We start from the raw sequence: 17,241 nt of genomic DNA on the forward strand, positions 1-17,241 counted from the left end.
ATGACAATATTTACCAATGTAAATTTCATATTGATAACCCTATTTTTACATGACATTACTATGGCTTAAATAATAATAAAAACATTATTAGGTCCATAATGTGCCATTATATCACAGAAAGAAAAATGAAATAACACATTTTAAACAACCTTTTTACAGTATTTTATTTTTGAAATAGCAGTGAAACTATAACAATATTAAAATGATAACGTTACAAAATTATTAATTATAATTAATAATACTTAATTAATTACCGTACAAAAAAATGTTTTATCAAGTCAATAAAATTTCAAATCATATTGTATAGTAGGCCTATTATACAATTTAATACACATTTTCATAAATATGTCAATCTTCACTGCGTGTAGTGTGGGTCTCTATTCAGCCAGATTGTGTCTGGAGGGAGAAGGGGTGAAGGTGATATGTATTACAAGGCCATGGTTACAAACAAAAATACTATAGGCCTACAAAAGTTGCAAAACTAAATTAAACCCCATGTTTCTTCAAATCAATTTTGTTATTTGATGATTCGATGTGAATAATTAGATAATTCTACAAAAGAATATAAAACAATAAATTTCATAATATGTTTTTTATACAGAAATAACTACTATAATAATATTATACAACTTTAGACTAAGTTACTAATTAAATGTTTGTCTCATTCAGTTCTGAATTTAAGAAATTGGTTATTTAGAACATGTCATTTTATATACTATTGTAGTCAATATCTTAATCTAAAATATGATGTCATCTATTTGTTGTGATGACGTCATGACAAGGCTGCTTGTCAACAAGCAGTCAGTTGATAAAGATAGATATCAAAACGCTCGAGTAATACAATACGTTTTATATTATAGCTTGTTCAAACAAGAAATTATCATCTATAAAAGCTAACTAAAATTCTATGATAATAATACACTTCTATTTATAGGCCTACTAGTCAAATACAAAGCAAACGAAAAACAACTATTGTAATTTACAAACATTATTATCAAGGTATTATGATCAATACTACTGTACTGATTGTATTAACCATTATCAAAGTATGGCAAAAATGTGCTGATAATAATTATAATAATTATAATAGGAATAACCATAGTTGCTTGTGATAAGTAACAATGTTAATTACTTTTCAGCAAGAAAAAGAGAACTTACTTAATCATCTACAGTATAGGCTAACTAAAATATAGATAACGGGTTAATGATTATTAAAACATATTCAGTCTTATTTAGCATTCTGCTACTGATCGTTTTAATTCTATCAAATAATATACATATGAAAATACTAACATGAATGATAATTAATTAATAAGTAAAACTACAATTACATATGTAATTTTAATATATTGATTTAAAAGTTTTGAAATGAGAGTTAAAAAAAGAATAATTCTTCGACAGACAAGATAAATTAGAATCAATTAATCATGAATTATTTTTTAAAGGTGTTTACAGATGTAGAAATATAGAGTTTGTTTGTTGAAGGTAAAGTACGAGACAAATTATGGTAAACGTGAGACACCATGATGTCTGTCGCTGATTAAAGTGCGTTTCTCAATATAGCTTGGTTTCTAGGACGCAACGCGGCAACGCAAGCCAGTTGGCCAATGACACGCGACAATTCGAATAACCTTCCGCCTGTGATTGTTGAATTACATTCATGCACATACATTCTTGCTTTGTGACTTAGTAGAAACCAAGCATTTCGCTCTGGTATCTCATTCATTTCAGCATTTCGTTGGGTGGTTTGTATTCCTCCGTTTCCGTTCCAAAGTGTTGGCACCACCTCGTATCCCGTTCTCCTTCAGAAGTTTGATAAATTGTTGCAACTCATCTTCATTTAGGATACCACTTTCTTCAAGATCTAATATCACAGTCCACTCATTTCCACTTCCATTTAATAGAGCAATGAGCTTTCTTACATCACTTTCAGAAAGTGAATTACCGAACTGCATCAGTGATTGACGATACGACGAGAAAGATGTTACACGATGGTCTGTGTTATCATATATGTCTTGCAAGTGTTTGCTGACCCTCAGAACACCATGGGTACCAGTGACATTAATCGTGTCGACAAGAATCTTTGTGTTGGTAGCAGAAAGATGGCCCCCGTTTTCCAGTTGTGTGAACAGATCCATTGTGCCGTTAGCTTCTCGTAGAGCGCTGACAGATGGTATTTTGTCTTTGTACAACACCCTCAACTGATCAGTATAATTTCTTTTATCATACCATTTCGAACTAGATCTCAAAATTGCAAAAAAAACTGCAAAAAGAACATTTGATTGTTATTCAATATTATGTATCTATAAACAGTATCTGTCTATCATTTCAGTTGCTAATTTGGAAGGTTCATAATGATTTGTGTGGTACCAGTTATTAGGGGCAAAGAATCAATGATTGGTCATTTCGGGCGGGTATTTGGAGTACGCTGTAGCCTACAAAACGGTTATATGAAACCCTTTATGTTTAACTTAAAGTGGAGCTCCACCCAGAAAATTACTATTTTTCATACATTTCAACTATTATTTAAAAATATCATCCTTTATACTTCATATTTTTTTGAAATTTTTTTCAATGAGTACGATTTTCTTGAAAATCACGCCTTTTTGCGTTTTGGAGGGATACCTTGTAATTTCCTATTCTTTTACATGCAAAAGGGGGGTATATTTGAATAATCCTAAAAAATTCATTTCTTCACCAAAAAAAAAAGTAAAATGTTTATTTATGTAATTTTTCCAGATCTTTCTATTTCTGGTATTTTTATCACGTATACATTGCGCAATTTTGCGTAAATAGACACTTTCCCCCGTTCGGGTCCAATTGGGTTTTTTATTTTGCTAGGGAGTACGATCTCGTGAAATTTTTCACAATCACACTACTGCAGCTGGCGATCTATTATTTTGTCGCGATGTTATTTTTGACGGGCGAAAAGTATAGGCCTATTAAAACATTCTGAATGTGACCCTATTATGTTTCACAGTGTAATAATGTGATTATGAGACTATTACTAAAATGTCAAATTTAACGAGATTTGAGAAAGATGTGGCTATATATTCAATAAAGCTTTGACTGAAAAGGTCACCCAGTATAAAGATAAAACAAACAAACAAACAAACAAACAAAGCTAGGCCTAGGCCTACTAGAGTGTAGGTATGTACCGATGCTGCTTAGTGGCTTGGCCTCTAGCGGTTTACGATGAAATCGGTCGCGTCTGAAATCGGTCGCGTCTGAAATCGGTCGCGATAAAATCAACTTCCGGTATTTTGTATGGCGCGCCGCTAGAGCTATATTTAATTGATATTTTTTAGGAACTAGATTATTTATGTGGATATTTTTTACTTGGTTAATAAATATTTATTATCAATCATTAAATTATTTTTTTTTTTTTGTATTTCACAGGTCTCGGAGAAGGACTGTGTCTTTTCAAAATGGCCATTTCTAAAACACGTTTAAATATTATATTAGGCATAATGTTATATTAGGCATATAATAATTTACCTCTATTTATATGTAATTAATATATTATTATATAGAGAATATACGTCTGTCGTGTCTTTTATTATGCAAACAATTACGTAAAAGAGAACAATTTATTTAAAAACAATAATTTTTACAATATAGCCCGTAAAGCCAGCGTATCCATTTTTATACTTATGCATACTGTGGCAGATTATATCATATCCATGTCGTTAACAACATACTATTCGATCACCTTATTTTATTTCTATTTTATTTCTATCCGTTATGTAGGATAATATTAAGTGTATAATGATTATAGGTCTTTTGTTATTTAAACTTTGACCCTTGGCTTGTGTTATTTAATTAGTTGTTTTTTTTTAAATTTTATTCATTGGACTTGATAATGACTCCATGATGGAGTCGAAACATCGTTCTTTTTTTAAGCGTTATTTTTCTATTATGTATTTATATTGATTATTGTTGAGGCAAATCATGTGTATATTTTTATTTCTAATGTTTCAAATAGTTTTTAGTAAAATGATCATTATATGCGGATGGTTAAAAGGCGAGTTACTGAAATAAACCCCGAATAAGCCAAGCCATATTGTGGAGATGCGCCTTCTATGATCGTGCAGCTGTTTCCCCTAACAATACTTTGCTGACGGGGTTTCCCCATTTTTAAAAAACATGCACTTGTTAGTGTTAAATCATGGAAAAACATGTACGATCGTTGTCCATGGCGAGGTAAAGATGACGTCTATTACTAATAACCATACGTTTGAAATGTCTATAGGCCTCCTGCATGTGTTTTTGTGAAACGATCCAATGAGCTATAGATGCTCGACGCGATTATGAGATCATGTTCATTCATTCATCCATTCTTTATTTATCCTTTAAAATCGAAATACATTTAAAACGTAGGTTACAAAATCAAGACACGTGGAAATCTAAGGAGGCAAGGATAAGCAAAAGCAATTAAAATTGCTGTAGCTCACAGGTGCTTATCCATAATACGAATAATACACTGTTTCTATAATTTGACAGTATGATTTATATATAATTTACGTATACCGTATACGTCGGCGATAGGCCTACTATAGATGTAATTTGAATATCTTTTATTTCTTCATTTATAATAATCATCCCGCTCGATCCATACAAAATAGCGCGACCGATTTCAAACGCGACCGATTTCAAATGCGACCGATATCATCAAAAGTATAGCTCTAGCGGCGCGCCATACAAAATACCGGAAGTTGATTTTATCGCGACCGATTTCAAACGCGACCGATTTCAAGCGCGACCGATTTCATCTGACACCCCTCTAGCTAGGCTAGGCTGACAGCAGTGAAGTTTGTTTTGCTGTCACCCGACCTTGGCCTACCCATGGGCCATGATAGGGTGCCTGAATAGTTGCTTTTCAGTCAGGTCTAAGCTTGCACATCGCTTTACTATTCTTAACTACTTTTGTTCTGTATAGGATTTTGTGTTTCACAATTCTTAATATGCGAGAAAACCCAGGAACGATAAATGGGGCGAAACGACCATGCCTATGAATACATAGGCCTCTAGACAAAAATTCAAGGCTAGCTAGACTGAGCAGACGGCTTAGCTAGGCCTAGCCCTAGCTTAAAGTTAAAAGCAATCTGATAAGATTATAATGCTGTTGTTGTACAGTGAAAATCATGAGGTTACATGTAAATTATACTGACATTCTTATCGGAAATATTACTTAGGCCTAAACAAATCGTATTAATTGTGTGTATAAAATGTATTCCCCATTTTTCGACACATAATTTACCAAAGGTAAGAAATTTCCACAATGCGTTGACCAGCGACTAAAACGCGTCAGTCGCTAAGTGTAACGCGTTTCGCGACGTATTGTAAACTAATAACCCCTAAGTTACTGAAAAACTGTAATTTGTTAAAAAACACTATTTTCTGACCGATTTTTTAGAAATGAGTTTTTGGAAAATGTTTCCGTATTTTTCCTGGTTTTTTTTTTATGTAATCACTTTCAATTAAACATACTTAAACATAATATAAGCTGAGAAAGTCTGAGTGTAGCTCCACTTTAATTTAAAGAGGGGACATTTAACAAACGTATTTTATATTGGACTGATTAATTTAAGATTGCATAATTTGCTAGTTACTAAGTTATCATCATAGAGGAAAATCGAATTAGAAAATCTGAAAATGTTAAATAAATTCATATCTAACAGTCGAGCAGCAAAGTGCTCATTTAACCGTTAAAACGCTGTTTTTTAACTGCGCAGGTCACTGAGCATCGCCAAGTTATAGTGACTTCCGGTTCGCTTTTCACTTCGCGGCAAGCATTTTGCATGGGAATACCCTTACAAATCTGCTGCAATTTCCACCATCCGGGTTAAATTATATCTTTCTATATTTGGAAATTGTTACTCCTAATATGGAAGATTATTCCCGCCACAAAATTTTGGTATAAATAGCCCAGGAAAGGACGACAGAGCTTATTGAAGAAAAAAGTGCAGATGGAGGTGTTCGTTGAGGTAGGCTACATGATTTATTTGTTTGGTTTCGTAGGGAATCCGGCACTTTTCTCATCAGCACGGAACCTTTATAAAAACTTAGTGGTTGGTTATTAGGTTATTAATCTATCTTTTCTGAAAGTTTAAGCTTGGTTCAGCTTGTGGGACGGATTCAATATCCGTTCAAAGCTGGGGATATATTCTAAGCAGACTCCATCTTGGATTCGTATGTTTAGTACAGGCCGTGTGGTTGAGTAATTTCAATCCTTCAAAATCACTATGTGCAATCCGTTTTTAAACCAGTTAATATACCAAAATATGTTATTAGTAGCTTTTTTATTTTGGATTTGGTGCTAGTTTAGTAAATATTGCAATATAATTGTAGATTATTTGGTTGTAAAAAAATGTACCCAACTTGTAGTATTATCTAGGCCTAGGCTAGGCCTAGCCCATTTGACGGAAACCCAGTGCTATTTGTAGGCGGATAGAGAGGGCCGCAGGCTAGTTTTTAGTGGCATATCGCCGACTTATTATAATCAATGTGAAGCCATATTATTATTATGTTTAAAATGTTGAATCTATATCCACTTGATTATCATTATGGATATATATCGTCGGATATTTAAAGAAAGGCCTAGGCTAGGCCTAGACCTTTTTATTTAATTAATTTAGGACTATATTACGGGAAATTCTTTGCCAAAGAAAAGAAAATACGTTGTGGCTGTTGGAGGTTTGTAAATATATGACAATAATGTAGCCTTAGCCTAGGCTAGGAAGGACTGTGGTAGGATGAGGTAATTTGGATGGTCGTACATATGATATTTATATATACAGTATTGTGTATAGTAGTGATCATGGCGACAAAATTTAGGATGACTAAAGTTGACATTAAAATTATTTAACTATGAATAGCTCATTATTGGTGTTTTTTTTTTCTTTCAGGTTTCTAAGAATAAACTATCAGACTTGTGATTCATCTTGTACTGCAAAAACAATCCTATTTTGATATTTGTAAATTGATGTACGTAACAGACGTCTTTAAAAATAAAAAAAAAATAAAAATTTTATTATCGCGATGATTTAACTCAAATATTGACATATATAACTTGATATTTTAGCCTGAGCAAGATAGTTTGATAGGCATATTTTACTTCGATGTAAATAAGATATTACATGTTATACTGTATGTAAAATACTTTTTTGTAAATAAAATTATTTAATGGTGGTTAATTTATTAACTTGTTAATTTGTTTGTTAGTTATGATGTTATACTATTAATTATTTAGTTAGTAACCAAAGTGGAGTGGATTCGTGGCAGTTGCAACTTGACTGTAATATGCATATATATAATAATATTTACTTCTTCTTGGATAAAGTTAAAGCAAAATAAGCAATAATAAAAATTAAATATTTATTTTGCCATAAAGAAAGCAAAAACTAAACATACAGTACTATATGTACAGTAATACCATGGACCTATAGGTCCATAGTAATACATACTGTAGTATTGAGCACCAGTAGCAGAGACGTCTGGACAATCGAATATAATCGTTATCAGCTGTCTGGGTACCCAAGGCTAGTGCTAAAAAATGGCGAAAATTCGTGTATTCATTCGCCGTCAGCGAAATGAATCCGGCACTTTTCTCATCAGAAGCAAATCAACAAATCCTTTTATCAGTTTGTTTTGATATATAATCTGGATAATATATATTAAAATGGCCTTGGTTCAAGCATGTTTAACAGGTAAAATCAGATTTTTTCCTACCTAGGCCCCTTAGCACTGCGGTACCCTACGCCGTGTGGGGGAACCGATCTCGGCAGTATTTCTTAAGTAGCCTATCTTTCGTAAAATCCTTAGTTGAATTTTATTAATATAAATTTAATTGTATGAATATGCTATTTAAATGTTATTGACATTTTTTTTTTTGCTGCATTTTGTAATTCCGCACTACTTGCTTTATCGCGATTCCAAGATGGCGGCAATTCAAATTTTGATTTGGTAATAATTCGCGAGGTCAACCACTTTGCTGCCCGACTGCTAAGTAATCTGCACATTGTTACAGAATGAAAATATTTATTTGTTGGTGTGATTGAAAAAACAAAATCAGTTTTAAATACAGCAGAAACAAAGACACTTTATGTTGTTGATACATTACATCAAATTCTAAATAATAGAAGAAATAAATTGTAGAAACATTTTTACGTAAATTTACTGTATTTTTCGTAAAAAATTAAATGACTACACCGCCATATACCTTAACCACTTTAGGAAAAGTAGCCAATGTTCATTTTTTGTTCTGCATAAAAGGTTTACATATTTACACATACAATTTGACCCAGCATACCAGATTGTCTTATAATTTAAATGAACCAAAAGTATTCAATTAGCCACTTGTTTAAAAACGTATACAGTAGATCTACAGTGTACAAAAAGCGTCGGTATGTACCCCTCCCGGCGGCAACTTCACTGATATTGACTGATTTTATTGGAGAAAAATAAGTTTACATACCTTCATGGATTTTTTTATTCTTCAAAGAACACGGTAACAGTAATTCTATAAGAATGAGTTTTGTTTAGTAGTTTTACAGACAAAACCAATGAAAACCCCAGTTTAAAAAAACAGCCATTGTTTAACAAGTGACTCAATACAAATTATTCAGGAACTATTGACAAAGTTATGTGTATCCTAAAAATACTGATGTTGATTAGTCCTAGAACAAGGCCATATACATGGCTGCAGTCGCGTGCTCAAGTTAGTGTTTACCGACCGACCAACCAACCGACCGATTGACCGACCGAAATTGCTGAACAGAGATCGGGCAAAAAGAGTGCGTATTAACGTTTTACGTGCAGTGCGCGTGCAAAAATCTGCACACTCATTGCAATTTTGTAAACACTTAAAATTGCCTGAAACTTACTCTAATTTCATCGAAAATAAATTTGAAAATTTGAAAAAATGTTTAGCGAGCGTACGCATGCGTTATAAAAATTATGCATTACGCATGTAAATGTATTGCCATATGATAAAATATGACCTGAAATTTATGAGTACCAAATTGTATTTAATTGTGATTCATGCTCATGAAGATATGATTACAAACGTGATTTCGTTAAATCGTGCGTAGACCACGTAATTTTTGATTGCGCACCGTTAAAAACATAACCACATCGAGGCCTGGCCATAAGGAATATACTTGGTCATATAAAAATGACATGGTCATATAAAAGTTAGATTTTTTTGAATAATTGTAAATAGTGGAAAAATAATTTTACAAACATGAGTATGTTCAGTAAGTTTCACATTCAAAACAACCACCGTCTCACCCTAATGTAGACTTTCTATAACAAGGCCATATAGATGGCTGCAGTCGCGTGCTTAGTGTTTACCGACCGACCGACCAACCTACCAACTGACCGAAATTACTGAACATGTTTAAAAATGTTGAAATGTTTAAAAACAGTTATATTTTTTTAATTTACACGTGCGTAGCCTGACACTTTTGACGTGCACGTATAACGTAATTTCGAGTTGAAAAGTAAGTCAAGAAAACAGAAATCGGGCAAAAAGAGTGCGCAATAACATTTACCGTGCAGTGCGCGCGCAAAAATCTGCGCACTCATGGCAATTTTGTAAACGCTTGAAATTGCCTGAAACGTACTCTTATTTCATCGAAATAAATTTTTAAAAATTTTAAGCGCGCGTACGCATGCGTTACATGCGCTACGCACGTAATTGTATTGCCATATGATGATTTATGCCCTGAAATTTATGAGTACCAAATTTTATTTAATTGTGATTCATGGTTGTGAAGATATGATTTTACCACACATTGACTACGGTGCTCTTCTCTGGGGCACCGGAAGTAAAACAAACATTAATAAGATTCAAAAACTTCAAAATCGCGCTATGCGTGTAGTTCTTCAAGCTCCACCTCGCACCAGCACTCACATTCTTCTAACATCTCTACACATCATGAATGTGTCACAGAGGGTGCAGTACCAGGTAGGCTGCCTAGCTTTTAAAGCCATGAACAATATTGCCCCTCGATACATCACCCAACGATTTTCCACTGTTCCGATACACTCTATGAGGACTAGGGCTGCTTCCAGGGGAGACTTACTGGTACCCAAAGTTAAATTGGAATGTTTCCGGCGCTCTTTTATTTATTCTGCTTGTATTTTATATAATGTATTACCTTCTGTTTTGAAAGAATGTACCAATATTAACTCGTTTAAATTTAATTTAAAAAAACACATTTTATCGTAATTGTTCAATTGAATTTTTTTTTTTTTTTTTTTTTTTTGGATAATTATTTTTTTATATAATAGTTTTAAATTTAAATGTATATAGTAGATTCGTATTAGTTAAGTATAGTTTTATATATTTTGTCATTTTTAAGAGGGCCCCTGAATATCAGCTGGCCTGCGGGTTCAGCTGGAAGGGTTACCCTCTATAAATAAAGTTGAAATAAAAATAAAAATAAAAAACAAACGTGATTTCGTTAAATCGTGCGTAGACCGCGTAATTTTTTATTGCGCACCGTGAAAACATAACCATCGATTCCTGGCCATAAAGAATATACTGTGAAAAATTGACTTAGCTAGATTAAACTGATATCAAATAAGGTCAGAAAGCGATAAAACGAATAGTGATACCACACCGACAGACAGACCGACAGACCGACCGACAGACCGACCGACCGACCGACATAGTGAACTATAGAGTCGCTTCCACGCGACTAAAAACAAATAAAGCCATTACTTATTATGACTCAAAATATTCGATCAGGTTGTTACAAAAAAGCTATTCTCAATTCATATTGCTACTATTGTAACCCTCTAAATATACAAGACATAACGTCCAATAGAGGGCGGCAGAGAAAGAAGATAAATAAGACCGAGTACATGTGTAGATATAAAAGGAGTGAGAATAAAACATCCATAACCACTATACATATTGGAAGTGTGTATTTTCATTATTATTGGAGTCCGGAACATAACATAAAATATCAAGTATATATTATATGTTATACTATTCCTAGGAATATACAATACCGATTATAGCAGCAGCCGCGAAGTGTATTTAGTGTACGTTTTAGCACAATGTCAGACTGGTGAATTGAAGATTGCGTATTTTGACAGTTATTCATTTATTATCATAGAGAAAAAATCAAATTAGAAAATCTGAAAACGGTAAATTAACTAATCGGCACATTGGTACAGAAGAAAAAGGTTTAATTACAGATGTGGTTAGGAACAGAACAAGGACACTTGATTTGATACATTATATCATATTCTCAGTAACCCCAATTGAATTGTAGAAATCAAATAAGGCCATAACTTTACATGACTCATAACATTCGGGAACATTGTTTAGGTTTGTTATAAAAGAAATTTTTTTAATTCACGTTGCTAATATTCGTATTTAATATATATTTTTTGTAAAGAGTTAAACAATTGTTTTCTGTCATTTAAATGACTACCCAGCCAAAGAAGGTTTAGGCCTAAATGTTTACACAAACAGTTTGATCAGATTTTATTGTAATTCAATTGAACCAAAAGTATATTCAGTGACTTTTTAAAGAAACTATTGATCATCGACATGTTCCCTCCCTTCATTGATATTGACTGATTTTACTGTAGACAAATTAATCTAGTATACTTCCATGTAATTTTGATACTTCATCTAAAAAGGGTTAAAAATATTTTATAAAAATGAGTTTTGTTTGGTAAATTTTAGAACATACCCCACTCTCTTTACACCTTCCTGTTTCCATCCATCTAAACCTCGCTCCCTCCATTAAAACATGATGTACAAGGTTTTTTTATTTTATAAAATCCGAATGAAGCAATTACTACGGTTTTAAAAACTATTGATACAAACATAATAATAGGCCTATATTCTAAAAAAACATCGGCATATAACCCTCCCAGCGGTAACTTCACAGATATTGACTGTCAACAAATTAGTCTACATACTTCATGAATTTAATTTTGATTCGTCTAATAAGGGTTTAAAAATAGTCTATAAAAATGAGTTTTGTTTAGTAGGTTTTACAGGCAAAACCATTAACAAGTTAGTCTATATATTTTCATGTAATTTTGATACTTCATCTAAGAAGGATTAAAAATATTTTATAAAAATGAGTTTTGTTTGGTAAATTTTAGAACATACCCCACTCTCTTTACACCTTGATTTTTGTCAAGGAACCATAGTTATTTTAATCAATAAAAACTAAGAATTAAAGTATAGGACTCTGGGAAAAAACTCAAACAAAATGTAATTTCAAAAAATTATTAAACACAATGTAATTCAATGACTTCTCGATTTACCCAGCATACAGAAAAATGTACATATTATCCTACATACCATACGGGTTTCTTCCTGTTTCCATCCATCTAAATCTCGCTCCCTCCATTAAAACCCGATGTACGAGGTTTTTTTATTTTATAAAATCCGAATGAAGCAATTACTTAATATTGACATAGAACAGTCAGGCACGGTCTACGGTTTTAAAAACTATTGACAAAAATATATACCCTAAAAACCCACTGGCATACCCCTCACAACGGCAATCTTCCCCGAAAGATATTGAGATGGCTAGAAAAAAACTTACCTTCCAATATTGAGAATCCATTGGGCTGCTTTAGTTCATCTTAGAACAAAATAGGAGTTTGGTTTAGTAAGTTTTACAGAAAACAATAAAACTCAGTGTATCAAAACATAATACAGCTATACTGATCCATCGCATAGAAAGGCAAATAATTATAGGCATTTATAAAACAAATAATATTGACCATGTGATATCAGCAATTATCACTGCTAAAATTTCTAGAAAAATCACAATATTTCACATACCACATGGCCCAAAGTCTTCGGATAATTCTTGTTCCAGTACCAGTGATGAAGCCGGTATTGGTGACGGTGTTTGATAAGGTGTTTCTGTAATTTACATAAACATAGCAATTTGAATACATAAAGTTATGAAATGGTCTTCCTGTTTGCATATGTGAGTCTGCTTACTTTTAGACGTCTTCTTAAGATACATCTGTTTCCGTAATTCATTAATAATAATAATAAGTATTTTTTCTGCTATTTATTAATTTTTTATTTAAGGATTGTGAATACATTTTAACCTTAATTCTTTTTTATTGTAAGCTCTAATTCTTGTAATTTTAAGATTGAACATTTTATGTATCGATATTTGATGTACAGCGCTCTGATCTTTGTGGAAGGGCACCTTATAAGTACCATATTATTATTTAAAGACAGAGAAAACATATTTAATAAATATGTATTGATGTTATGTATACCTAACTATATACCCTTAAGATATTTAGTTTGATCAATAAAATATAGAATCTATATGACTCTCGAAATAGACTTAAAATTAAGTGTCATATAATTATTAAACACAAGGTAATTCAATAACATGTCCTATTTACCAGTGCCTAATGCATCTCTTTACAATCATTCAACAACAATCGGGAGTTTAGAGAGGTGAAATAAAAGGGGTAATGATAGAATAATGAGATACAGCATTAAGTAGTACAAAATATTGTTAAAAAACAGTTGTTTTGGTTTGTTCAATTTGTTTTCTAACTTTGAGGAAAAATATCATTTTAGTTCCCGCCCTGTAGTAAATGGATATAGCAGGCCTATGTAGTAAACATACCTTTTAAACAACTTTGTGCCACTTTATTTAGATGTTTTGCAAATGTTTCATAGTCTTCTTTGGAGTCCAAGAGTCCTTCTTTCTCAATGTGATACACAACATCCCATATGTTGTTAAATCTAAATTCACCCAGTCGGTAGAAACCAATCACAGCTTTTAAGTCGTCTTCTCCAACATTAGTAAGCGCTTTAAACAGTGCTCCGCGGAACTCTGTAAGTCTTGTCCCTCCTGCTGACGGTTCTCTGCTTTGGATAGTATTCTTGTATTTGTCTATACAATCTATTGCTGATGCCTGGTTAGTTGCTCTAGCAATGTCTAATAACAGCGTCACATTAGTTTTTGAAATAAATCCATGGCTAGTGAGCTTATTAAATAAGTCCATTGCCGAGTTTCTGTCAATACCATCTAGGTCTCCAATAGGTAGCATACCACAAAGAAGCATTTTTAGCCATAGGACTTTCACACCAACATATTGTTCACTAAGTTCACTCAAAAAAGTTTGGAATTTGACGTCCATTTTTATTCTGTAAATAAAATATTTATTGATCAAGCGTCATTCTTATCAAATTTCAAAATATAGTAACACACGTTCTGCAGGCAAAGGTATAATGATTGTCTTTTACGTTGTCACGGAATTAAACTTGTACCTCTAGATGGGTCCCAGTCACGCTCCTAACTTTGTCTACCCGGCTTACTGTCATTCAGCCTATTGCCACTTGACCTTTTGCCACCTGGCTAATTATCGCCCCTAAATTCCGCCAACTGTTGATAAACCACCGGACCTCATACCATTTGCCACCCAGATGATTTTGCCTCCCTGGACAGGGCTTATTGCCCACCTGACCTTTTACATTGTTTAATTTATTTATGTATTTATCTTGACCACTAAATATTGTGATATTAAAAATAGAACGTAATATAACAAGGCCAATAGCCATAAGTCGCGTGCTAAAACGCATAGTGATACCGGACCGACAGACAGACCGACAGACCGACCGACCGACATAGTGAACTATAGAGTCGTGTCCACGCGACTAAAAATGTCATAGAATAAATACGCGCTTTGATAAAGTTATTTGTAGATTTGAAGGCACGCAGGTACAGTAGAAGAAGATAGCAATCATTCATCAACGTCAAGACGGTAATTCATACAAAATTAATCTGCGCATGTGTATAGGTAAAATACTGTTTCGTTTAATAATGCTTTCTTTGTCTTTGTTTTTTTTCTGCCGTTCCCGAAACAAAAGCTTGTTCCATTACATAACAACCATGCTTTAGATTTTTTTTCACATTGGTTTAAATTCACGCGTAAATGGAGGCCGTGTGTAATTTCGCCTGTACAACATGCTATAGTATAAGTTAATACTATCTTTCTTAAGAATTTATTCCTCAAACACAATTAATAGCATAATACGACTAACGTACTAGGCCTTCATGGTTTTAGATTAGGCTGTATTTCATTTATTTTCCACACATTTGTCACAAGGCCTAGCCTAAAATGTAATATTATACAGTATTACTTTTATATAAGTATAAAACGGGCATACTCACGATTATTTATTTCAGTCCAATATTGAAACCTGCTTTTTTTTTCGTAAAGTAGGCCCGCACTACAGTTATACTGTACCTACATTGTTCAAGATGGCGTATTCTACCAAGTAGCGTTAACGTCGTCAGTCAAAATAATCATATTCATATAGAACAACAATAGAAACAAATGATGCATACCTTATGAGCAATAACGTCATTACCTAAATATAATTCTCGTATTTCCCAGATATTCTTTTTTTAATTTCTAGTACATTTTTGTAACGTCGGTCTTTGAAGATACAAGAAGTGACCCTTGCATACATACGATCCTCTTACTCAATTTTAAAACTACTGTACTTGTTAACATCGTTTGTCTACGATAAAACATTAATATTTTTACAGTTATCTGCAAAACATCGATTTTGAATATGAGTGTGGATTAGTATTAAATATTTTGCAAAACAAATTTGTATCTTTTATTTCAATAGTAATCTTCTGTGTAGTATATACAAATAATGAATGTTTGAGTGCAATGACACAACATATTTTCATGAGTTGAAATTGATGTAATATTTCACTAAAATTGATAAAATATTTGTTCCATTGCACACATATAAAATATTCATTAGTTGTTTTATATAACATAGACTTTTTAAATTTGATTGTAAAGTACATCATTGCATCAACAGGTATGCATGGGAAATAGTATTTATTGATATCATATGACAAGAATCTAATGACAAGAATCTACTTGATGATCTACGAGATGTTTTTTTTTTCTTATAATTATTCTCTATAAAAGTTACCTATTATTACTACTTCTTCAGAACACACTCTTTACAAAGATTTACAGAATACACAATTAACTGGTCCACTACTAAGAGAAAAAAGAAAGCCTCAGGAACCCTCTTACCGTAAAAACACTCTTTCTCCATTATTTCATTGACCACTCTACAGTGCATGCCTTTTATAATTAGTGCAGCAGTTTATTTAAAACATGTCAACCATTACATGTTTACATTACCTAACCCTAACCCTAACCCTAACCCTATAAATTATCCCAAATACATGAATTGTCCAAAATACGTCAAATTGAGGGCGCTATTTATTTCCAAAATACGCGATTTGTCCAAAATACGTCAATTTGCAATTTGGGACCGCTAGTAATTTTCCAAAATACGTCAACTTGAGGGCGGCAAACTTTTTTTCCAAAATACGAGAGCCTTTCCAAATGTATCATATTGAGAGTGTAAGGTAAAATTACAGTTTAATGTATTCAAAAAAAGTTTCTTGGAATAAAACAAACAAGTACATTTTAGTTATAAATGAAAGTATTAGAAGGCAGAATTTTTTGTAAATAAAATGTCATAGAGTAGCCAATTATTATTTTTCAATGTAATCATTTATTACTGAAAAACAACAAATATATGTGCCAACATCAATCAATAGACAGTGCCTATAATAATACGTTAATAATGTCTGAACGATGTACGATTGCATTGCCAGACGTAGCTAGTTTAAATGCGGCATAAACCGGCTACAAAACCAGCATGTACGTATATAGTATTTAAGTATAGTGATAGGTATGTGTTATATATTGGTGATCTACAAAATCGATATTTTTCCCGAGCTCGACAGACCAACATCGCTTTCAATTTAATGTACAGTACTTATGGTCTAATAAGTTACCTAATCTGAAATCTAACATAATAATTATTTCATATAATATATAATAATAAAAAGCATATGGTATTGTGATTAAAATAATAGCAATAATTAATTGGTTAGAAGAAGTAAAGGAGTTATTTAAATTGTGTATTTTGGAAAATGAATAGCGCTCTCAAGTTGACGTATTTTGGAAAATTACAAGCGGTTCCAAATTGACGTATTTTGGACAAATTGCGTATTTTGGAAAATGACTAGCGCCTTCAACTTGACGTATTTTGGACAATTCGCGTATTTTGGAAAATGAATAGCGCCCCCAAGTCGACGTATTTTGGAAAGACTCGCGTATTTTGGATTAGTATAGCGCCCTCAACTTGACGTATTTTGGAAAAAATTCTGCGTA

At 32.7% G+C, this 17,241-nt stretch overlaps 1 protein-coding gene across 3 annotated transcripts; it reads right to left on the reverse strand.

The window, feature by feature from the left end:
• On the reverse strand, positions 1-15,436 carry LOC140045193 (uncharacterized). 3 transcript variants are annotated; one of them, XM_072089996.1, is made up of 6 exons: positions 15,195-15,436; positions 13,644-14,167; positions 12,827-12,910; positions 12,585-12,623; positions 8,477-8,521; positions 1-2,263 (listed from the first exon to the last, which is right to left on the reverse strand). In XM_072089996.1, the coding sequence occupies exons 2-6, from the start codon at positions 14,158-14,160 to the stop codon at positions 1,728-1,730; spliced, it is 1,221 nt and encodes a 406-aa protein (XP_071946097.1). In that variant the 5' UTR covers positions 14,161-14,167; positions 15,195-15,436; the 3' UTR covers positions 1-1,727. The 3 variants fall into 3 exon arrangements, with proteins under 3 accessions (XP_071946097.1, XP_071946099.1, XP_071946100.1); XM_072089998.1 differs by lacking the exon at positions 8,477-8,521; XM_072089999.1 differs by lacking the exons at positions 8,477-8,521; positions 12,585-12,623 and having other exon boundaries at positions 15,195-15,435.
• Between the last annotated feature and the right edge of the window lie 1,805 nt (positions 15,437-17,241).

Source organism: Antedon mediterranea, chromosome 3 (genome assembly GCF_964355755.1).
Source record: "Antedon mediterranea chromosome 3, ecAntMedi1.1, whole genome shotgun sequence".
Lineage (NCBI taxonomy): Eukaryota > Metazoa > Echinodermata > Crinoidea > Comatulida > Antedonidae > Antedon > Antedon mediterranea.

What these genes read in the sequence shown, in the direction of transcription:
- LOC140045193 (XM_072089996.1), bottom strand. Translation starts at nt 14,160, where the DNA reads ATGGACGTCAAATTCCAAACTTTTTTGAGTGAACTTAGTGAACAATAT. An exon ending in CGAAGACTTTGGGCCATGTG is followed by an intron (nt 12,624 to 12,826) that starts GTATGTGAAATA and finishes TTTTGTTCTAAG; the next exon opens with ATGAACTAAAGCAGCCCAAT. An exon ending in TGGATTCTCAATATTGGAAG is followed by an intron (nt 8,522 to 12,584) that starts GTAAGTTTTTTT and finishes TCATTCTTATAG; the next exon opens with AATTACTGTTACCGTGTTCT.